General features: G+C 31.9%; 1 protein-coding gene across 4 annotated transcripts; it reads left to right on the forward strand.

Moving 5' to 3' along the window:
* The first annotated feature begins 4,171 nt into the window (after nucleotides 1–4,171).
* On the forward strand, nucleotides 4,172–23,901 carry LOC134259225 (uncharacterized). 4 transcript variants are annotated; one of them, XM_062741825.1, is made up of 10 exons: nucleotides 4,172–4,310; nucleotides 11,711–11,817; nucleotides 18,273–18,564; nucleotides 19,714–19,990; nucleotides 20,604–20,725; nucleotides 21,009–21,138; nucleotides 21,374–21,529; nucleotides 21,751–21,867; nucleotides 22,318–22,955; nucleotides 23,280–23,901. In XM_062741825.1, exons 2-10 carry the CDS (start codon nucleotides 11,718–11,720, stop codon nucleotides 23,281–23,283), a joined length of 1,836 nt encoding a protein of 611 aa, XP_062597809.1. In that variant the 5' UTR covers nucleotides 4,172–4,310; nucleotides 11,711–11,717; the 3' UTR covers nucleotides 23,284–23,901. The 4 variants fall into 4 exon arrangements, with proteins under 4 accessions (XP_062597809.1, XP_062597806.1, XP_062597808.1 ...); XM_062741822.1 differs by having other exon boundaries at nucleotides 22,318–22,944; nucleotides 23,257–23,901; XM_062741824.1 differs by lacking the exon at nucleotides 4,172–4,310 and adding an exon at nucleotides 10,964–11,605 and having other exon boundaries at nucleotides 22,318–22,944; nucleotides 23,257–23,901.
* Nucleotides 23,902–24,394: the final 493 nt, after the last annotated feature.

Consider the following 24,394-nt stretch of genomic DNA (forward strand, 5'->3'; position numbering starts at 1 on the left):
ATACATTCAAGATGCTTTGAAGAACTTATTCAAGTTTCTTACCATTAATAGCCACTTCATTCAATGTCTATAGAAAAAATACCACTTAAAAACATCTGTGTTTTGAGGTCTTACCAAAAACCTTTTTTTTTTTAATCTTCAGAGAAAGATATTTTGTTATGTATTTGCATATTTTGGTTCAGAGGTGTTGTGAGCTATATGAAGTATTGATCAAATACTTTAAGTTTAACCATAGGCAATTTCAAAGGAATTAACAGGATTTGATGAAAATGACACATTTTATGGCTTTATAATGCACTGAGTCTGACTATAGGGAAAAGTACATCATGATTAAGAGAAACATGGTCACCAACTTTCTAAACTAAGTGATAAATATTGCACTTGCAACTTCAGAGGACTTGATTTTTCAGAAATTCTCAGGGCCAAATAAGGCACAAAGTGCCTCTTGCTCCTAGCAAGACATGCAGGGCTGATTATGCTAGTGAAAATTATCAGCCCTGCCAAAAATGTACTTGCCTGAAAAAAATTTGCCTTTTAAAAGTAAATTTTAGCAGTAATGTGAATGGGGCCAGTTCACTAAATCTTGTATCCTACACCTATAGGCTGAAGAATTCTATCCGTTTACTTGTAACTGTTTGAAGCCAGAAGTTTGAAGTTGATCTGGTATTTTTCATCTAAATTTTATTTATGGAAAGATTTTACATGACCAGCATGGTGCCTGTGAATGCACGCATTTCCAATTCATAACCATGCAGTTGTGCACCCTACTTCACAGGAACCACTGACCCTGGACCAACATATTTCAAAATTTTTGAAATTTTTAATACAAAATTTTTTTTTCATCATTAACATGATTAAGATGATAAAAGATTATTAATACAAAAGAGTTGATTTAAAAGCAATAATTTATTTTCAGACAATTTACCTCCCAACCTACTCTAAACTGATTTTCGGAGTATTTAAGGATATCCAATCCTCAGCCAGAAGGGAATTCTCAACAAACAAGAGGCCCACGGGCCTTATAGGTCACCTGAAATGATTATTAAATACACTATATTTGAAGAAATGAAATTCACTTCCTTATTATAACTATGTACATTGTTCTTTGGTTATATATCAAAGCACAGAGGAGAAGATTTTTAAAGAATTTATTCATTTTCACTATATAATCTTTAGAGCCCTGCCCTAACACCAGAACCCCTGACCCTGGGCCCATGAAATTCACAATATTTGAAAAGGCAATCTTATTCAACATAATTATGCACTTGGTTATCTTATTTAATGCCCAGGAGCAGAGAAGAAGATCTCCAAAGTTGTAATGTATTTTCACTATACCGTATATTTAGCCCTGCCCTAGCACTAGCACCCCTAACCCTAGGGCCATGAATTTCACAATTTTGGTAGAGGACTCAATGCTGATTACAATCATGCAAACAGTTTGACTGCTTGATGTCCAGGAGTAAAGAAGAAGATTTTTAAAGATTGCACTAATTTAAGTGGTTTTGGCCCCACCCCTCAGGCCCCAGGGGGGCAGGGACCATGAAATTCACAATTTTTGTTCCCCTTCACCCATAGATGCTTTGTGTAAAAATTGGTTGAAATTGGTTGAGCAGTTATAGAGAAGAAGCTGAAAATGCTTAAATTTAACACACGGCGCACGACGCCGGACAACAACGGATAGCAATAGGTCACCTGAGTTTACTCAGGTGACCTAAAAATTCATATTGAATTTGAAATGCTTCAAAATGATCATGATGAAGCTTGAAAATGATTTTTTTTTCATGCAACAATTTTCATTTTATTCATCTTTATAAGATTGAAGGTTTTTGGAAGGCTAAGAAAAGGTCTTATAAAAAAAATTGACATATAATTTTACCCTCAAAAAGAAATAAAATAATACAGTTTTAGAGAAATAAGATTTTCTTGAATCCAGCCTTACTTAGTTACCAATAATTATTAGCATGATATGCAATGATAGCAAAATCCTTATACACCATGTGATTGTAGAATTCATGACGGAAATAGAAAACAAAAAACACCAAAGAAGTATAACAATTATGACAATTTCTCTGAATGCCTTGATACCTATCATTTTTTAACCTAAATTATATTTGCTGATCAATTTGCAATAAGAAAATGCAAAAATCGCTGATATTCATATTCACTTTTTCTTGCAAAAATTTAATTATAATTTTAATTAATTCAAAAAGTCTGAAGATTAAATCTTTTCATGCAACAATTTTCGTTATACGCCTCTCAATTCTTTGAACTTCTCAGAAAGATCTAATTAAAAGTAGAAATTTTTATCCCGAAAAAGCATTTTTAGATACCAATGTTTATTAATATGATATGAAATTAGAAGTGATTTATGGAGCTTTGCAAAGAACCTTGAAGCACATTGAGAGGCATGTAATGAAAATTGTTGGAAAAAATATTTAATTTTCAAGCTTCATTTAAAGACTTATTGAATTAAATTATAAATTAAAGAGTTGTCCTTCCTGGCTGAGGGTCGGAGTCCCTTAACTTGAAAGAAATACTGTGGATGAATTTAGTACATAACTCTGTGAATTCAGAGATATTTTTGATTACTTAACTGAAAATATTATAAACCTGAGGATCGGACTATCTTAATTTATACAGGATGGATATTTAAGGTTAAAAAGTTATGCCCTTGAATCAGATACCTTCAGTAAAAAAAAATTTGGAAAGCAAGCAGATCAAAATGAAAGTGTTTCCATGTTGATTCTTTAAACATGTTAAAGTGCTAGCTATTATCTGCAAATTTTGAGATTCATTCAGTAATTAACAAAAATATTTTACAAGGATTGAAAATTAGACTTAAGTGTAAGTCTGTTTTTCCTGAGGCCATAAGTAAAAAACAAGGAATTCCAAACATGTTAGTGGTTTTGACCCCACCCTTCATGTCCCAGGGGGATAGGGGCATCAGGAAATTCACAAATTTTATCCCTCTTTTCTCATCTATAGATGCTTTATGTCAAAATAACATAAGATTAAATGCCAGTAAATGGTACTAATTATAATAACATGATAAACATAATGAATATTAGGGCTTCTTTGAAGCGTTTAAATTTTAAAATCCTACAATATCTAATATTACTAATAAAAGATTTAGATACCTGAAGTCTTGAAGGTAACAAGCCCTCTTTTGGAAGTAAGAGTCCAAGCAGCCATGATGAGATCTACTACTAGTGCAGGTACCAATGATTGGTAATAGGTGAGATTTTTACACCTTTATATACTGTTTTAAAATTTCACACCTGTTCAGGTGAACACTGATTGGACTAAAGGGACTGACCTATCACTGCACCTTTCTTGACCACTTTGAAATTGTCATTCAATGGGTCATTACATTTTTCTTACATAGTAGGAATACCGGTATTATTAATTCCAGAACATTTAACAAATTAAACCAAGTTATCATTAATAAAATAAATATTTGAACAATGATGAAAGGAAATGTTTGAGACTTAAATTTCTTGATTGCCATGCATAATTTTAACCTTCTGACAAGTACTACACAATATTAGAATTACACTGCTTCACTTTCTACATTGTATTTTAATAAGTGTCATCTCATATCTGTCATGAACAATATTGTTATATTTAAAGTGTTTTTTAGTTTCACTAGACCTATAAAATATTTGACTTGATTTGCTTAATAAAATTCAATAGCCTAAATAGGGTACACATGTCATTAACTCATCATGATCATGCTCATAGGCCTATGTGGAAGTGGGTCAAATTGAATATTAATCATGATATTAAATGAATGTTAAAGAAATATGCCCGATCAACTACTGGGTAAATGACAGTACATCATGCTACTGTGAAAAATGTTAAACAACATGAAAGGGAAAAATCATTCAACTATTGTCTATCAAAACTACATGTTTAAAAATTGTGAAATAGAAATAAGATATTTAACAACTTACCCAGTAACATCAACCACAGAGATGAAAGGTCTTTGATATCCAATAGTATACCGCTTTAGCTGCAATGTGGTGTGTCGCTGCGAGTTTTTAAATCCACGACAGCCGTACGTTGAGTTTGTAACCCTCTGATTGTGCCGCTACGAGTTTTTAAATTCACAGCCGTGCGATGAACTATGTGTACACACAAACCCCGACTCAGCAGCGCTTTGACGGCATGTTCAGCCTCGGTTGTGTACATCACGATGAAGGAACTTCAAAGGATACGCATGCGTGATAAAAGACTCGCATCCTCATCCGTCATCAATCTTGTCCCAGCAGTCAAAGAAGTAAGAAGCAACTTTCGAAGTCCAGTACAAGGTAGGAATATTTTTCAAAATAGTTAGCCTAATTAGAATTCCGTTTTAATTACGGATTTATTTTAACTTAATATTTCCCCACTTTTTTTAAGATTTAAGAAGCGAACTGTTATTGTTCTTAGTAAAAACTAAATATGTAGGATAGGCCTAATCTTTTAAAGAAAGATAACTTAACATTTTCCTAATTTAAGTATTGATTGCTACAATAAATAAATAAAATAGATATAAATTGACCATTTGACAATGGATTTGAATAATGTTGTATTCAGTGAAATATTTAGAGAAAAAGTAAATTTGGGCACAATAGGCCATCCTTAAAAAATTTTCTGTTTCGGTGTTTGGAATTGCCGCCTGAAGGGTTTCAGAAACAGGAGGGAGGGAAATTATTCTTTTTTTAAAATTAAAATTTTTGATAAAAATCTCAGTAAACAGTAAATACATTTTCTGACTTCCTAATTTAACATAGATCTGACACTATATTCAAGTGTTTTGTATGAAATAAAATCTATATGAATATGCCCATTGTGTTTTTCATGTTGCCCCATACTTGGATCAAAATTTTCCGTATGGAAATTCGTCTATATTCAAGTGTTTTGTATGGCGCATCTAAAAACATGTAATTGATATTAATCTAAAAACATGTAATTGGCAAAAAAATCGATTAAATAAAAAAAATTCTTCCTACTTTTGGTCAATTAAATTTTTTCAGGGCATTTCAATGAGGCGGGAGGCAATTCCAAACAAACTACAATATTTTATTTTTGCCTTAGGCAGAAACATAATCTGTAAGTGAATGCTCACAAAATTTGTATTAAAATATCGTCAAACAGAATTTTAAGTTTTCATGTTATAAAAAGTATATATTTTTGCAGTAAATTCATTTAGTGCAGCATGTGATAACCTTTATTACAAATATAAATTAAAAAATTGTATTAATAAAGTTTCACAAATATTTTTGGTAAAAATCAGGATACACGTTATAAGTACAGACAGATGAATTCTTACTATAATTATAAAGAAAATAATAATTATAGATCCATATAATTTAGATTACAACTAAATACAGAATACCAGGGCTTTATTAGCGACTCCTCATTTACAGTTAAAACAACACAACATGCCCTAATGTTTTTTTAAGAATCAAGCTCAGAGGAGGCATCCTACCCACTTCTTTAAACAAGATCTCCTCATTACCCCCATCACAATTTACACCTCCCTTTGTTGTACACATATTGCAAACTATTTTAATTTTACAGTGAGATCTTTGGTATTAAAGAAACAATTACTAAAATAAACACGGTTCTTAAATCTTATGTTTAGAAATATAAAATATTGATCATGTTGATATCTTCTTTTAATTATATCCTGATGATGGTGATTATTAGATTAATTATTTGAACACTATTGTTGTATAAATACTATACAAATGGTTTAAACATAATTAGATTTGATTGAATTCAATAAAACCAACATAATAAAATGTGTAAAACAAATTCTAATAACTTCAGGGCAGATTATTACAAAATTTTGTAAAAAAAAATATTGAAAATAACAACTTATGTCATGTAAATAATAAAGTGAATAAAGTGCATAAGATTCACCTCATAGTTCTTATTTAGATCATCTTAATATATTCAAAATGCAAAAAATAGAATTTGAATTTAAAAAAAAACTTGAATGACGTATTATATTTATGCTATAGAATAAATTAAAGGATGATTTCAGGAAAGTGGAATTTTGAATGTCACAGACGGTGTACAATTTCTTTATATTGTAGTCATTTATTGCTTGCATCAATATGCAATGAAATTACATTAAAAAATTTTTACCAATCCAGGCATCCATTTTTTGTTTACATCATCCTGTCCTTAATTACAGACTAAGTTAGTACAAGTACCATGGTTTCAAAGTAGGCATCAAGTAGGCCACATTTTTATTTGAATATAAAAAATCGACTGAAATGGGGAAAAAAGGATTAAAATGTGCCAATAAGGAGTAAAATTGACATTTTCATATTTTGTCCAAAGTTGTATTAGTAATAAACAAGAAAAAATGAATACAGCAAATGAGAAAAATGTTTTACCCATTATAAATTAACTAGACTACACCTAGAAACAGTTGAGACATTCAAGATAACAGGAAAAAGTGTTTGCTTGTTTTGTATTGAATTTTTAATTTTGCAAATTATTCATTGGTAGTTTCCAAACTTATTTTGAAGAGTTAAATTCCTGTTAAGAGGTACCCAGAAATAACAAAGGTATTGTTTACCCCCACTTAACAGGGCTATGTAGGTGTCATGTAGGTGAATAGTGCATAGCAGTAATGGCCCAGTCTATTGTATTCACCACACCCAAGGGAGATATCCCTGTTCAAGGGCTACCCCGAATATACAGGGGTTGTCTACCTCCAATATACAGCAACAGGTGAACATTCTGACCAGTAATGGGTCAACCCATTGTGTTCTATAGAAGCAGGGGAGGTAGCCCTCTTTAGCTAACCTGACTCAAAGGCTTAAATGAGCTTTTCTGATCAAAATTGTCTATCGTTGCTGTCGTTGGAGTTGTCATTTTAAACTTTTTACATATTCATCTTCTACTCAAGAACCACAGGGCCAATTTAAACCAAACTTGCCAAAAAGTATCCTCAGGTGAAGGGGATTCAGATATAGTGTAGAAGTTAGTTTGTTCAAATCATGACCCCTGTGGTAGAGCTGGGTCACAATGGCCGATCAAAGTTTTACATACAAATATATATAGGGAAATAAATCTTTAAATATCATCTTCTCAAAAATAGCAAAGACATGAATGAACATATTTTTATGGAATAATGGAAGCATCCTCAGGTAGCATTGATTCAGGTTTGTTCAAATCATGACCTAAGGGGTAGGGCGGGGCCATGATGGCCAATCAAAGTTTTACATAGATTCTTAAAAATATTCTCAAGAACCACTGTGCCAGTAAAGATGAAATTATAAGGGAACATCCTCATGTAGTGAAAGGATTTGAGTTTGTTCAAAACTAAAATTAATGCAATCTTTAAAAATCTTCTTCTTTACTCCTGGACATCAAGCAGTCAAACTGTTGACATGACATCATACAAGAGAGATTGAAAGATAATTATGTACAGAATTTATTATGTGATATGGATAAAGAATCAAAGTGTAGTATATATACATGTATAAACACTTGTTCAGTAACTTCTGTCTACAGTACTACTTGGTGAAGCCTATTCCAAAAATGTTTAAGAGATATATTTCTAAAATTCGTTTGTCCTTGCACAACCTATTAAATGAAAACTGGTAGGCACAAAAAAATCCCAAGAGACCAAAGATTTTGTCCAATTTGTAAATCACATTAAGATATAGAGGATGAATATCATTTTATACTCATGTGTCCTTGATACATAGACATGAGAAAAAAATTCACAAAAGAAATATTATTGGAGTAAACCCTCTGAGTTTAAATTTATACAGCTCATTAGTGTTAATAATGTCAAATAACTATGTAATCTTGGAAAATATATTTTAAAAGCTTTTGAATTAAGGAACTGCCTATATTTTATATGTATTTTATATGTAAGCTTCACATGCATATTGTATCTATTACATTTGTAAATCTGTAAAGGACAGTTATAAGATCCCTGTCATACAGTATCATAATCATGCGCAGATCTAGAGGGGGGGTCGGGGGGGTCCGGACCCCCCTGGAATTTACCAGGTTAAAAAATGTATATACTATAACAAGAAAACAGTTACCATGGATCCCCCCTGGAAAACTCAGACCCCCCTGGTAACCGTGAACATGTGTGAAGTGGGTAAGATAAGTGAAAGACACGAAATAGGATTTTGATGTTTTTTTTTTTGGCTTGTCAAGTAATTTCTGGGATTGGATTTTTTTTTTTGACTGCGGTGGACCCCCCCTGGATAAAAATTCTGGATCCGCGCCTGATAATTATGTCTTTTTTCCATCATATGTACAACCGTTCATTTCTTATGTAAATATTATTGTACATTTTGTTTTATGCCATAGGGTGTTTATCCTGAGCAATAAATAAATTAGAATTATTTACCAATGATTGTAATCAGCATTGGGTCCTCAAAAAAATTGTGAAATTCGTGGCCCCTGGGTCAGGGGCTCTAATTTATCTGTAAGCTAGATGAATGGATTAATGTATATTTTACGGAAGGTATAATTTATAAAATTAAATGTTATTAATAAAAAGAACGTAAGACCATCTTATAAAAAGTTAACTTCATCTATTCAGACTTTAAAATAGGTGTGGAAGTCAGTGATGTTTATTAATCAATAATAAGAAATAATTCTTAGTGGGTGGGAAGAAATTCGGGATAAAATATGTTTCTTGCAGGTTAGAAAAGGTTGATCAATACGTATTGTTTTCACTCGGTCAAGAGAGGACATCGTTCGCTTTTTAAAGATAACCTCTCATAGAATTTTAATTCCTAAAAGAATTTTTTTATATTTTACGGGCTAAGTTTTCTGTTTTTTTTTTTTATATCGTAAATTATTCTAAATTTACTCAAATTGAAAAATTTACACTTTTTAAAAATTATGTAAGTTAGAGATAAAAACGGGCAAATAATTATCATGATTATGTTCAATCTGAAGGCAAAACTTTCTCTTCAATTATTTTTAGTTTTATTCATTGATCTATTTATTCATTTTTGCACGTAATGTAGATGTGTGTAGACCGGCCCAAAATAAGTGCCGGTATACATGTAAGTGCAGATTAACATAAAATTTTGATAAAGAAGATTTATTAAATTTCATGACACAAAACATTTTTATTCATTATTCTTTTTAAATTTAATTTCATGAAATTAGAAATAAAACATAAGACGTAGTGTTATCTATTATTTTGATAATAAAAGTTAATGATCAGACGATCAAATTGATTTTCATTGATCAGAAATCGATGATCAACCTGTGATTTGGCTGTGTTGTGTACATGTCTCCTGCCCCGGGGTTGAAGATGGGTACAACTTGTATATTCTATGTGAATTGTAGTGGTCAGCGTAACAATGGGCACTAATCACCTATTGTTCTTCGTCTGCGGCTACCGGTGTACACAATAAACAAACTACCTACCTACCTACACTGTACTTGCTACTTTGAGAAGAAATAATCTTCACTAGTTTTTGAAAAAGATATATTCTGTAATTTTAATTTTGACGAAAAAATATTTAGTAAAATAGCAAAATAGGACAGTGCAGTACTAAAAGACAAAAAAAAAAAAGAAGTTTCAATTTATGAACATTGTGCAGATTTCATAATTATTTTTTAAATTTGTATAGCCTATCTATCTAAGCTCAGACATTTATTTAATTTTACGCACATTTCTTCAGATAAATCTAAAAAGAATACTCCGGGGACCGGTGTTTTCTGTTAATGATAGTCTCGCGCCCGTGAAACGGACACGAGAATTAATTGATAGGGAACATTTGACTTCATCTTATATTTATAATAAAAAAAATTGCAAAATGTAAATATAAATTCAAAAGAATTAGAACTGGTTAAGTGATAGCAAGAAACAAGGAAACTCGACAACACTGAATCAGAAACAAAAATCAAAATGAATTTTGAATGACGTTGTTTATTGTACTTTTGAATTTTGTATCATTCATTGATTCTCTAAATAAATTTTATGTACACGTGTATAAAAATATTAACTAAACAATTAAAACATGTATGATTTATAAAACATAAAATTAAAGAATCAACTTTTCGCCATTAACAGGATTTCATCCCCCCACCCCCCATTTCTGTGCTACATGTACATTCAAAGCGCCCAACCTGTATAGTATGTACCAATAATTGACCCGAATCTCAAAACGAAAGTAGAACTTTTACACGTGGTTGACATGACATTGTATACCAAAGCAAGACGGCATTTATGGAAAAAGAAACTTCCATTCTTATTCTATTTTTTTATGCTGACTGGTCATGCATGTATAACATGTGGTAGAAGTTGTTTATTTAATAAATTGATCTCGCTGCTACTTGCACATGTACAGAACAAGGCATATATGCCCATTCTTTTTATGATTCTATCTGTACACTACTGTATTAGCAAAGAAAGACGCTTATTTTATCAACTGAAAATCCCACTGCATAAGATTTATAGTGTACAGATGGTTTAACAAATAACTTTTTTAAAGCGAAAGAATAGTCTCAGAAAGTGTTGATACGTACATCACTATGATACACTGTATAAAATTTGCATGGAGGGCATAATCGGATATCTAGAGCTCTATATATAAGATATAATTCATAAAATTAAAGGTAATTTAATTTCATCGTATGAACTTGTCAAATTCTTCAATGAAACTAGTCAGAAAGGACATAAACTTATGCTTCATGATTATTATTATTATTATTTTTTGAGAAATATTTATTTACAAATTCTGTCTTGTGAGAATCGTATGTAAATCGAAAGGGAAAGGGGTGTGTGTCCATAACTAATTTTATGGCCCCAGGGTCAGGGGTTTTGGTGATAGGGTGGGGCTCTATTGATTTATATATAGTGAAAATGCATTAATTCTTCACAAATCTTCTTCTCTGCTCCTGGGTATTAAACCAATAAACTATTTGCATTGTTATGATGAGGATGCCTCATCCAAACTTGTGAATGTCATATGGCCCCTCAGGTCAGGGGTTTTGGTGTAAGGAGGGAACTCTTTTGATTATTTAGTGAAAATGCATGAATTCTTTAAAAATCTTCTTTGCTCGAGGGTATTAAACAAAGTAAGTAGGTATATACAATGTACTTATGATGAGCAAGAGCGTTTCATCCAAAATTGTGAATTTTGTGGCCCTATAGTTTGTGATTGTTATGTTAGGGCAAATTAATACATAATTATGAGCTCATAAACATGTTAATCCTAGTAATTATTAAAATCAGGATATATATAATATAATTGAATGACACTGTCTGGAATATATTTGCAAATTAAGTCAAAGTTCAAGGGTCAATGAATTGTAATGCTAGTATTTCTTGCAATGTATTGTGTAAAATTTTTAGTGCATTTGCTAAATAGCATGTAGTCTGATACCTCTTAATTATAGAAATTATACTGTATATATAAATGACACTTTGATATATTTTGATAAGTAGGTTAAAGATCAAGGGTCACTAGATCAATAATCATGGTAAAATACACAAGCCATGCATCCAGGTGCCAAGTAATATATGTGCAAAATATCAAGTCCATACCTCTTACAATTTTTGAGATATAAGGTGTGCCAGACAGACTGACTAGCTAACAGACACTGAGGTTAGGTAAAGTGATACCCCAGTGCAGCTCTATTCTATTTTAATAAGTATTTTTATTTGCTGCAAATGTGTATCAATAGTGATTGATACTAATTATTATTTTTTTCACAGTTTTCAAATGAAGAGAAAGAGGGAACTGACACTAGAGGAGTTTGACTCCTGGCAGAGACCTCTTCAAGATGTGACCAATCAACTGCAGAATTCCAACATGTCCAATGGTGAGACAAATTTGTTTTATTTTCTATTGAATTTACATGAGGTACAATATTTAACAAAATCCAAGGTCAAGATGGGTAGAAAATTAAGTTTTAAATGGAAACAGACCTGCAGTGTCGATCGACCCCTCCATTTTTTAGCTCCCCTGAGCTGAAAGCTAAACTGAGCTTTTCTGATCACATTATGTCTGTTAAATTGAATGTAGTTTGAACTTCATGGTCCTTTTCAATGGAGTTGAAGAGTCCAAATTTTTGGTAGAACTGATTGGTGTATTTTAATATCTAGGTATGGTTTAATGTTCACTTCTTCTAAAACACATGTTGGACAATAGAAACATTTAAAATAAAGTTAAGTATTTTTTTTTTTTTTTTTACATATTTTTCTTCAAATATCCAAGAGTTTTCATCATCATTCTTTATTTTTTTTATCTTTATCTTTTTCATATTGTATTTTAAATATCCCTGGTAATGCATGCTGATTTTTGTCTACTATCAACTGTTGTCACTATAATTTTAAATAAAGAATATCTTGAAATTTTATCAGTAGGTATGTGTGTTGCATATGGCCTAAAACTTAATAAGTGAAAAAAATATTAAAATTCTTTCCTCTAGAAAACCCTCACATGCCAATGTCCTTAAATGATACATGCAATACATACTGCTAATATGTGACAAATGAATGAAAAGTATAAAAACATGATGAAATAATGTAAAATTTGTATAGACATGAATTTTTATCAATTTAATTCGCTAAAATTAACCAATTACGCTTTATGAATCATGTAAGATTGATATATGTTTGATATGTGTTTGTAAAGTACATTGTATACACTGTCAGGTATACTCCATAAATAATACCTTATTTAAGGTATTCAATGTATAACGAAGGGATTTTGACTGATTTTAAATGATTTTAAACTAGTTAAAAGCACACAGCTAGAAAACAATAAAAGTGAAATAAACCAAATTCACAAGACTTATAACATTAAGGAGACGGTGAAATTTTTTTAAAATTTACAGTTTTTTGAAATTTTAAATTTCTTGATGAAAAATGTAGAAAATTTTTGATTTAACAAAATTTTTTTCATAAATATATTTAAGCAATTTAAACAAATTTCAGTTTAATGAGAGGAAATTCAGTTTTCCCAAAAATCACTTTCAGGAAGATCACAATTTTTATAGCAAAAATTTCAAATTAGAGAGAAATTAATGAGTTTAGGTGAGGAGGTTTGGTGTATTTTATCCCTTGGGTTTTTTAATTTCTAAAACACCAATAGCTTTAGATTAAAAATATTTTTTGGCTAGACTATCTTTTTTAAAATGAATTTGATAAAAAGTAATTAAAACTTAATTTGATATTGCATAATAATCGTAGGTAATAATCTGATATTATATTCCTTTGAATTAAAAACTAATTTTATGGGGTGTGTGTTGATAATATGGCCTACTTGACCATATTAATTAAATATAAAACCTTCAATGGCATTAAATCTAAAAGAAATCATGGATATTTTATAAAAAGTTTTGGATGAAATAATGTAAAATTTTATATATTTTTTAATAAAATACAATCAAAGATTATATATAATTTCAATGTAGGAAGGCTATAAAGTGCTTTGTCGGGGATTTGACAAATGATTTTATCACTCTAAATATGCCCTTAGCCTTTCTTTTCAAATTTAATGAAGATGACAAGTTTTAAACTAATTTGATAAATTATTGAAAGAGATTTCACCAAGAGATTTTAAAATTTAACAATACTTATAAAAAATGCACTGCCCAGACTTCAATGTAAAATTCAAAGTGATATTAAAAATAATCAACATTTTGTAAAATTTTGTTCATAATGATAATATCTTCAAATTGCTACCAGATTAAAAAAATTTTTTTAAAAAATGGAAAAATATAAGAAATATTAAATCAAGTGGTTGAAGTGATTCTTGCATGTATCAAAACTGTTAAAGATAATTGTGTAATTTTTTAAGGGCGTAAATGCTGTGGCGTAGCATTTATTATCAATTTAATTCGCTAAAATTAACCAATTACGCTTTATGAATCATGTAAGATTGATATATGTTTGATATTTTAAGAAATATGCAATTGCATGCTTTAAAGTGCTTTTGTTCAATGATGTGCTATCACTCTCACCCTAACCCCGCCCTGTATCAATTTAATCTTGTACTCTAAGAAGAAGGGAGGGCATATTGCTTTGCTGCTGCCTGTCTGTCGGTCAACTTAGTTTCCGTTCATTTTCTTCGCAACCGTTTAATGTACTGAAATGAAATTTGGTATACAGATATATCACATAAATATCTAGGTTAAGTTCTGTTTTGTTTAAGATCACACTGCTTTTGGCAGCGTTATGTCCCTTGGACTTAGAAAAATTTCAATTATCTGCAGTTTCTGTTCATTTTCTTCGCAACCATTTAAAATACTGAAATAAAATTTGGTATACAGATATATCATACTCTCCAATTCAATATTCAAAAAAAGTAAGTTATGATTGAGCATGCTCAGTAAAAAGCCATGAGACAGGAATAAATAGTATGAAGCAAAACACGCTTGAGTTAAAAATCGTCTCCCAGGGACACAGATTTGGTGCCTCACACAGGTTTGATAGACTGAGGATTCCTCACTTTCATACACCAAGTCCATGTCTTGGACATGCAGAACCCTGACAACTTTTTTAAAACCCAGGCAGATTCCTTGCCTTAGCCTAGCCCAAGCCGTGTCTATTTCGCCTCATACGATATTTTTCTTGAATATTGATACGTATCGATATATCGATATATTGATACAGCCCTACAAATAATACTATCAATAGCTCTTCAAAGCCAATATTTCTGGTTGATTTACCCAACTTCAAATAAATATTATCAAGTGTAAACTACTAGCATAACATTTTTCAACTTGGTAAAGCACTATGCATCTTTTTACTGCATCTTAATTAGGTCCAATCTACTTGGTAGGTGCATATATTATGTTTTCCATTGTTAAGCGTAATGTGTCAGATGTACATAACAGGAGTGAGTACCCTCATGATAACCATTATAATTGAATACAATGTGTAATGGTTCACAGTTAAAATGATGTGAAATTGTGCTTAAAATATTTTAATCTTCTTGCATACCGGCTAGGTCTGGAATTTTTTTATGTTGAAAGCTTTCAAATTATGGCATTTTTATCAATAGACAAATCCACACTTTTCAAAAGTTTTGTCCCTTGGCCGCCATCTAGGGGATAAACCCATACAATCCATACAGTAGCCTTTGTAGTTTTCAGGTGTGTAACTTCGTCATTTTTTTCTTTAAAAAACTCTCCCAGTCCTTTTGTGTACTGATTGCCCTTAGATGGGGCTATACCCACACATTGAAGAAAAAATTAAACACTATGAATTTTTCACAGCACATCCAAATATTTGGTAGCATAAAGAGGAAAAATCGGGTTTCTTTCCCTTTTGACCTTTTGGTTGACCCCGAAAAAGGAAACAACTTCTGCAAAGTGTGGATTGGACTATTCTTGTGTGCTTATATAAATAAAATTGTAATTACATGTTTAAATATTGTAGCAGTCCAGAGATTTGACAGATTAGTTTTATACAGAGTTATTCATTGAACCTGATTATTGTTGACATTGTTGACATTGTCAGATTGTAGGACAGTTAAGATGATCGATCTTGTATTTGTGATATAATTATTTGACATTTCAGAAATATGTACTGATTAATGCTTTGCATGTAGTTGATAGGTGATTATCGACAAGTTTAAGTGATTGACATGAGTTGAAATAGTTTATGCACATGTTTTGAGTTACGTAGAAATCAGCTGATCATAGCAGTAGTAAAGTTGTGGTATCATTTTAGTTTACTTCATGTTTGAGGGACTTTGATTGGTCTTCTTTAGCAGATGAACCGTAGATTTATGGATGAAATCATGTTTTCTTGAAGCTGGACTTCTTTTCAGTTGATTATCGGCAGTTTATAGACTGGTACAGCTACTAGTGCCAGTAGTGGTCGATTTGTTTACGATCTTGGCGGTCGTAAATTGTGTAGATCGAGCCCGATCGTAAAAGTTACGATAGTTTTAGGATTTTTGGAGTTAATTGTGTTATTTGTCGATTTAAATGGAGATTAATCTACTTTTTGTAATCTAAGAATGTATTTGGATATTTTTTTTATTCAGAGTAGTTGTCTTGTATGTTGTTATTAGACTTTCTATAGACTTAGCTGCTTACGTCATATTATTGTATAAAAAAAGAGAGATTCAAGGAAATTTTGTTCTTCTGCTAGGTTGGTTTCTTTAGAGAGGACGTGTGTTAGGGGTAAGGAGTTAGTATGGGTTGGGCGTTTTGAATTTAGGTTTAATAATGACTTTTTAGTTTTATTTTAAGAAGAGCCAGAGTTATTTTAAGGATTTTTAGGAAGTTTTGGAATATTTGTGGAATTTTATAGGAAGTTTTGGTCAGGTTTTGGTGATTTTTAACTGAGAATATTGGACTTGGTTTAAATTTACTGGTTGATTGAATTTTTGGTAAATTGTTATTAAATTTTAGATATACTTGAAATTGTTAAAGCCCATATGGCGTAACTGATAAAAAAAATATATTTTTGAAAAATACAAAATTAAGTAAAGAAATAAAGTTAATAAAATTTAAATTAAAGCTTTTCATACAATTCTGAACACGGAGAACACCTCGTTTCACCTAACAATACAATTTTATCTTCTCTATAATGTGTTATTTAAATCTTTTGTATTTTCTTCCGAGCCGGAGAAAATTCCGAGAATCCAAATTAAATTGTGATATCTTTTTAACGCAACTGACTTAGATTTTGTAATTTACGAAAAAGTTCTATCTTTATATAAAGTAATCATACAAATAATAAGTTCTTATAATTTTAGTCTAATAATTTTCATTGTACATACGCCATATATGACTTTAAGGTAATTTACACATTTAGCTAAGGAAATTTGTGTACTTCTAAATTTTGCTAATTCAATTTCAGACTTAGGAAATTTGAAGGAATTACTGGTATTTCAAATTTGTTAGGAATTAATTAGGTTAAGGGATTAAGTTTCAGTTATTGGTTTTTACTTTCATCCAGGAGGTCTGGGTGGAAGCTTTGAGAATAAGAATCGAGTTCTGTGAGTTGCATTGAGGTTGGTTTTAGACAGATAAGTTAGGACTAATAGGTGACATAGACAGGCTGCATTAGCAGAGCTTCAAATTTATTGATTGTTCATTTAAAAGACAATTCTTGTAATAAATTGGTAAAACTGTATTTTGTCTCATTTCAAAAAGTACAGAGATTTACAAGATTTTATCACAGTGATTTTCCAACAAGATGGAAATTGTGGGATATACAAGAGATTAAGAACAGAGTAATGAGATAAATGAGTATTCAAGAATTTTAGTGACTTCCTTAGGTCTAGGTTGTAAAGAGCTTGACAAATAGAGAAGAAAAACAGAGATTTCGTTAATTAATAAATTTAGTGTAACTTAGAGAGCGCGGGTTAATAATTGGAGGTATAGGTTTTGGTCAGTGGTGTATTATCCGAGTTTATTGATTAAGGGGAGATAATTTAGTGTGTTGTGAAATAAGATTAAAGAGTAGTACCTTATAATCACTATTAAATGCCCCTGCCCCTATAAGCGCCCCTCTAGGTCTTTTTTATGGTCAGGAAATATAAGGGCCCCCTATACATTGATTAAAATCATCTAGAATCGTATCAAAAGTTTTGAATAAAGTGAAAATGAAACTTTCTATAATCCAATTTCTTGGTGGAAAATGTATCATTCAGCATAATATTTATGGATTATCTTCACTTAAATCACTGTAAAGTTAGACATATTTTAGTGTTTCTTTGAATTTATTTTTTTTTTCAAAAGATTTTTTGAAATTAAAATATAACAAATTTTAGAAAGAGACAATACCAAAATAACCACCCCCTTTTCGCAATTTTCTAAGCACCCGGGGCGGTTAATAGGGATTATACAATATTGAGTTTTGAACCACTGTGCCATACTAGCCCTCCTGTGCTCAGGTTGAGCTGTGTAACGCAAGCCTTGCAACAGGAGATAAGAAACCCCTAGATAGAGTGAGAGACAGGGGTCCAGGAGTAGTAGTAGAGGATGATTGCCCCCCCCCCCTCCCCCATTACAATTTTAAAGAACCTTGTAACAGAAAGAGATAAATTGTTAATTTCTGAGCAGAGTTTTATCTTATTTTATTAAAATTTTAAGTGAAACAAAATTTTGATCTAATTTTTCTCAGCATGGTTTATATAAACATACATGTACATCTAAAATTCACCAAAAAAAAAAAAAAAAAATGGCAATCTGTTTTTTTTTAATTTCAAATTAGATTGGGCTTTTTTAATTTTTTTAAAGTTAATATTTCAACAGGCTTAAATATGATCTTGTATTTCATTATTTATCAGTTGTATATTTATGTTTTCCAGTGGATGTCACCAGTCGACGCAATTCTTTTGGTAAAAGATGCATTGAAAACACCAGCAGAGAGAAAGTAGAGAGGGATATACAGACGCCGTGTTGTCCATCCAGGTGTATTGAGAACATTCCATTAGATGTGTGTTGTGGATTGAGGGAAAAGTTTTGGAACTTGGTGATTGCAGAACAAAACAGGGAGATCGTGAATCATCGCATTGCTGTATCTTCAGAAATGTGTGTTCTGGCTGGACGGTTCGTGTGTACTGAATGCTGGCGCTTGGTTCATGGAGTATCCAGATCAAGGTAAATATTTTATCGTCTTTATAACAATACAGTTAGACTCCACATTAATATGCAAGTTTCGAGATTGTAACCCTCCTACAATAGTGGCGTGAAAGGTATCCATATCAGCAGAAAGGCGGTACAGGTTGTTCATAACAAACATGCATAAATAAAATGATGTGATGCTTGCTAATCTTTTAAGATTCATTTCATGTTATGGAAAAATAAAAATGTTTAGCATTTATGCTTTTGATTGATTTATTAAGCTCACCAATACAATATATGTACCAGATCTACTTTGAACATTTTTGAATTATGTCATACTTGAATAGACCCCTTTCCTTTGAGATATTTTTCCTAGGAGTTAATTCCCTTAGCTGCCATCTTGTAGGACAAAGCAGTGAATTTTCCTCTTTGAGCAATCAATTTTAAACATGGTGCATGCAAGAAGTATATATGGGAAAAATATTTACAATCTTAAAATTATGAATTAATAGAGGCTTAAACAAACTTATATTCATAAGAAAAATAGTTTTATCTTTACGTCTGTTAGTAATCAGTATGACAAAATGAACTTGATGATTGATTTGGGATCTGTGAATGACGCCCTTCGGCTAAGGGGAATAACTCCTAGGCAAAACATATCATAGGAAAAGGGTCTACACGAATAAGGAACCATTTAAGTCTTTGTAATAAGTAAAAGGTTTTCTTGGTGGTACAAACCTTTTATTGAATATTAGTGGATTCAAGATATAATAATAGAAAAAATCAGTGTCAGTTTGGAATTCCAATATGTAGTGATTGGGTGCATGTACTTGTGTATTTATTTGCTATCCTCATCTCTTGCTTAAATTCAATGATTTTTTTAATAATTTGTTCAGTTTTTTTTTTTTAATGCGCCTTATCATATATTGAGTTAAAGTGTTATCCTGACAATCATGTAGTTATGATAAAATAGTATATCGATGATGCAATTATCCAATATATATATATATATAACTTTCCCACCTGTTTGTTTATGGGGAAACGAAACTCGTATCCCTGGAATTTGAAATACCTTGTATTAAGGTTTGAGATAATAAACCAAAATCACTTTGATTTTATTGTTTTACCTGCTTGCATAAATTAAGTTGGAGATCATGAAAACTTAACGTTAATTTTTTTCTTTAGGTATTTTGAACAGAAGAAATTGCCCTCACCCCCATCAGATGGTAGAAAAGGGATGAAGTATGGCCACCGACGGTACTCCGAGTTGGCAAACTACTTGGGAAGTTTAGGGGAGAAGCAAGGAGAGAAGCTCCCAGACAAACCAAAGGTCACCCTTCCCACTTGCCTGACCCAGAAGAACACATACGAGGAGTATGTTGCCAGCCACTCTGATCCATACTGTTTTCGGCATTTTCAGAGGGTCTGGAAGGAGAGATTTCCAGACATGAGAGCTTCAGAGGTAACTTCCTTCAACATTTTGGTGTACATATGTAGTGATTTTAAAAAATACTCCTGAGATAATATTATACAATTAACATTGAGGGAGTAAGAAAGATTTCAGTTCACTAAGGCCAGGACTATTTCCTGAGAAGCAGCCATGTTCAAAACGGGGGGGGGGGGATCTTGCTAACTGTTTTATTTAATATTATATCAATGCAAAAGGAAACTTAGAATAGAGGATATGGATAACACGGGATTTGCTTTCAGAGCAGGAATTAGCTATTTTGACCATAACACATGGGTACTGGTCCATCAACATATTATTGCAATAGTAAAGTATAACCTAGATCTGATAACCCAAAATTAGCTTCTGAAGCAGGTTTTAGTTGTTTGACTAATGCATGGGGATTAGTCCATTCACAGTGAATACTGGGGAAATTTCACATTCAACAACCTAATATTTATGTAGGGAAAAATAGTAAAGGTTATTAAAAAATTAAGATTTCAGAAATTTAATTTACAAAAATGATAGAAAAAATGTATGTTTGATAATCACCAGACAAAGAATACTTTAGTTATTTATATATATAGTTTTAGGGTCAGATTTACTTATGAATATCATCTTTTTTCAGAAAACCACCTTCACCGAGTGCAGAGAATGTGCGATGATCCGTCAGTTGAAGTCTCAGCGACTGACAAAGGAGCAGCTCCTCAAGGTCGAAGACCAGAAAAGGGCACATTTACTAGTGGCCAGGTACAACTTACTTGAAATTCTAAAAATGACTTGAACCATTTTCTTTTTGAAACAGATGTTTGAAACAAAAATTTTTTTCGTTTTGACCATATACAAAATTAAATTATTAGAAAGTGAAGTGTAATTTTTCTATTTTAAGTTTCAATAATTTAATGTATTGGATACTGCACATATCATGATATGAAAGTCTTATTGAAATAATGCATCCCACAAAACCAATATTCCATGATAACATAGAGATTGTCCAGTAACAGTATGAAATAATAAATTATTATGTTTGTAGGATTGCACGAGAGAAATATTATAAGCACTGTAAGAAGGCATTGGACCAGCCAGACAAATATTTGTCAATGATCATTGACAACATGGACCAAGCCAAGACTACTCTCCCAAGATTCCCCACATACCATAAGGTAAGCTAAGTCCTATTTTTTCCATCTCCAAATAAAGATGTTATTTGTTTTATTAACTTTTTTATTCGAGCTCAGTGGGGGAAAGGATTGGGAATAATAATTAATTTTATCTTCCTTGATGAGTATCCATAAAATAAAGCTATCAAAACAATTACAACTGAATACATTTTAAAAAAAAAACAAATTAGTGAAAACCCATGCAAAAATGACACTAATTATTATTCTTTTTGTGCAGGGAGATGCCACCCTGACAAGGATACATCACCACGTGACTGGTGTCCTTGCTCACGGACAGAAAGCAGCAAGTGTCTTCACATGGACAGACAAGTTTGCTTGTGACAGCAACATTACGATCAACTGCTTGCTGAAGGTTCTTGAAGATGTTTCTACGGTAAGTGAAAAGAAAACACATTACCCAAAGAAATGTGATCTGGCTCTGATGAGCTTTACAGTTCTGAAACTGGAAATAATTAGTTAAAAGTAGTTGGATTTGATTAGTTTATAATGATAAGTCAAATAAAAATATTCATTTTCCTACAATAAATATTAACATTATATTTTCCTCTGTCACCAAAAGAATAAATTGCACTGACAAATTATGTCTGATTTCAGAACAAGTCACTTCCACCAACGTTGTACCTTCAGGCTGACAACTCTGCCAAGGACAACAAGAATTACATCTTAATGGGACTCCTGGCAAACCTTGTAAGAAGAGGAATATTTAAGAAGGTAAGAAACTAGTTTATCATGTTTATAAAACAGTTATATCTTTTAATTTCATTTTATTACAGGATATGATAAAAATTATTTTACTGTAAAGTTAATATATAGAACGCAAATTTCTAGTAAACATTTTTTTAATGTAAACAGAGGTGTAAAATCGTGAAAGGGGGGGGGGGGATCGGGGTAACGTATGTTTAAGGAGTCTGAAATTTTTAAGTCAAAGACTTAATAAGTAATCGATAAGCTTTTGATTCTGATTAAATATGTAAACATTTAATTGCATCTACAGTCAAGTAAAATTGTTTTTTAGGGGAGTTAAATATTTTGCTCAAAGTACACCTTATGTTTGCATGAGAATAAAGTGTTGTCATTGTGTATTTAAATAAGAAAAAAAATGAATGTTTAGGGTTCTATCTAAATATGTATATCTGTCTTAATTTTCATTCACTCTTTCAGGTCAAGTTGTCTTTTCTCATGGTGGGCCATACCCATGAAGATGTCGACCAGATGTTTTCAAGATTGTCGGTCCATTTATCTGGGATGGCAGTGCCAACTCTTGCAAGACTACAGCAATTGGTGCAGGAGGCATACAGTCCAACCCCAACAGTTCACCACCTTGAAAATCTTTGGGATTACAGGCAGCTGGGTATTCAGGCACCTGTCCATCTGAATGGCCACAGCACTCCCCACAGCTTTAGGTTCACGAAGGTCGGAGATGATGTCGTGATGTCCTATAAGGAGTGGCCACTGAAGTCCAACAGCTACCACTCCATAGCAGTCACTGACCTAGCCAAGGCATTTGATGGGGAACCAGATCCCATTCAGCAAGTGACAGACAAAGGGGAGAGGGTGTTTGCTGCCATGGAGGAAGATCTGAGGAAATGGAGAGATGGTGGAAAGCTGAGCGATGGCCATGTGAGCTGGTGGCGGGAACATCTTGAGAGGGAGAGAAGATTTCCAATGCCAAGGATCCCAAAGGTCAGCTCCTTCGAGCCTCACTTGAGAGTCCACGAGAATCCTGTCTCACTGCCTGCTATGGAGGTCCTGGACAATCATATTTCAAATCTCAGGAAACAGTCTCAGGTTTGTTATTTGTGTTTTTTTTTTTTTTTAGGTTTTGTTATGTAGTTAGAGTATAAGAATAAATCAGTTCTTACATCCAGCATTTAAATATCGTTGCAAGGTAATTATTAATTTTGTAAAAATTCTTATTAAAATTTAGGAAAGAGAAAATAACTTGCACAATTATCTGGATTACATCACATATTTTCTGTAGGCAAATGCTACAGGCTTCATGGCAGAAAATGAAAAGAAACCAATTTTAATAGGTTCATGTAGAGCTGAATGAAAGTTAACATCTTCATTTTATTTATTTGTTTTTTTTTTTATTTGTAGGTCAGAGTTGTGAAGAGAAGAAGGTGAAGAGGAAGGTGAAGAGCAAGTGTGGCCATGAGATGACTATTTCATTTTATGCATGAACTTCCTTTATTTTAATTCTTAGATTTGTCATTGTTGACAAAATATTAACAAAAGCTGGAAAGAAAGATTTGATGTAAAAAGTCCATTTGTTTCCCTTTCACATAATGAATAGTAAAATTGGTTGTACTAAAAATACGCCATGGTTAGTTATGTTTATATGGAAATTTATTTTTGTTCAAGTCAGTATTCCCTTCCCTGTGCCTTAGTCCTGGTGGTGAGAGTGACAACATCACATATATGTTAACTTCTCAACACTGCTTTGATTTTTTTTTTTTTTTTCTGAGCTAGACCAAGATGAGCAATATGGTTCATAGAGCCCTAATCATTAAAAGGCAAGACTGTTGTAGATCTTAACTTATTTTTTGTCTTTTTATTTCATTAAATATTAAGATTTTTTATTGTAGATGACATGAATGTTTTATTTTCAAACTTATCATTTTGTATAGTTGAATTTTATTGTTGCTACCATGAAAACATGTGCCACATAATGATTTTTGTTTTGGTATTTAAGACTTTTGTTAAAAAAAATTTGCATGTGTTTTTGTCAATGTTCTCTGTGGTGATGTGAAATCAATTATATATTGTATGATATCAAAAATATTAAAATTCAATGTCAGAAATACTTGTGTGTTTGATTTTTTTAGGAACAATCCGTAAAAAAGGTTTGCCATCAAAACCTCCAAATAGCGAGGGAATATAGATGTTTAAATTGCTTAGGCCATGCAAAGTTAATTTCTTGGTTCTCAGGCCCTTTTTCAAGAAATATGATGAGGGAGGGAGGCATTTTTTTTTTCTTTTTTATTGCCCCCAAATTATGATGAGGCAGCCCTATACATTGTACAAAACCTTAAAAACTGATAAGGGAGGTGATTTGGTGTCTATATTTTATTGATTTAGCAGTAAACAGGGTCAATGAGGCACCCTTGGAAGAGATGAGGGAGGGCCTGAGAACCAAGAAATTAATTTTTTTGCCTTATTACATAAAGTTTTCTAGAGTCAGAAGCAGTTTGAAAGGGGGAAGCTAGGTTAAACCAACACAATAAGGTAACCCCCC

The sequence above is a fragment of the Saccostrea cucullata genome, unplaced genomic scaffold, assembly GCF_032062105.1.
Source record: "Saccostrea cucullata isolate Sc308-1 unplaced genomic scaffold, CSIRO_AGI_Scuc_v1 ctg3534, whole genome shotgun sequence".
NCBI lineage: Eukaryota > Metazoa > Mollusca > Bivalvia > Ostreida > Ostreidae > Saccostrea > Saccostrea cuccullata.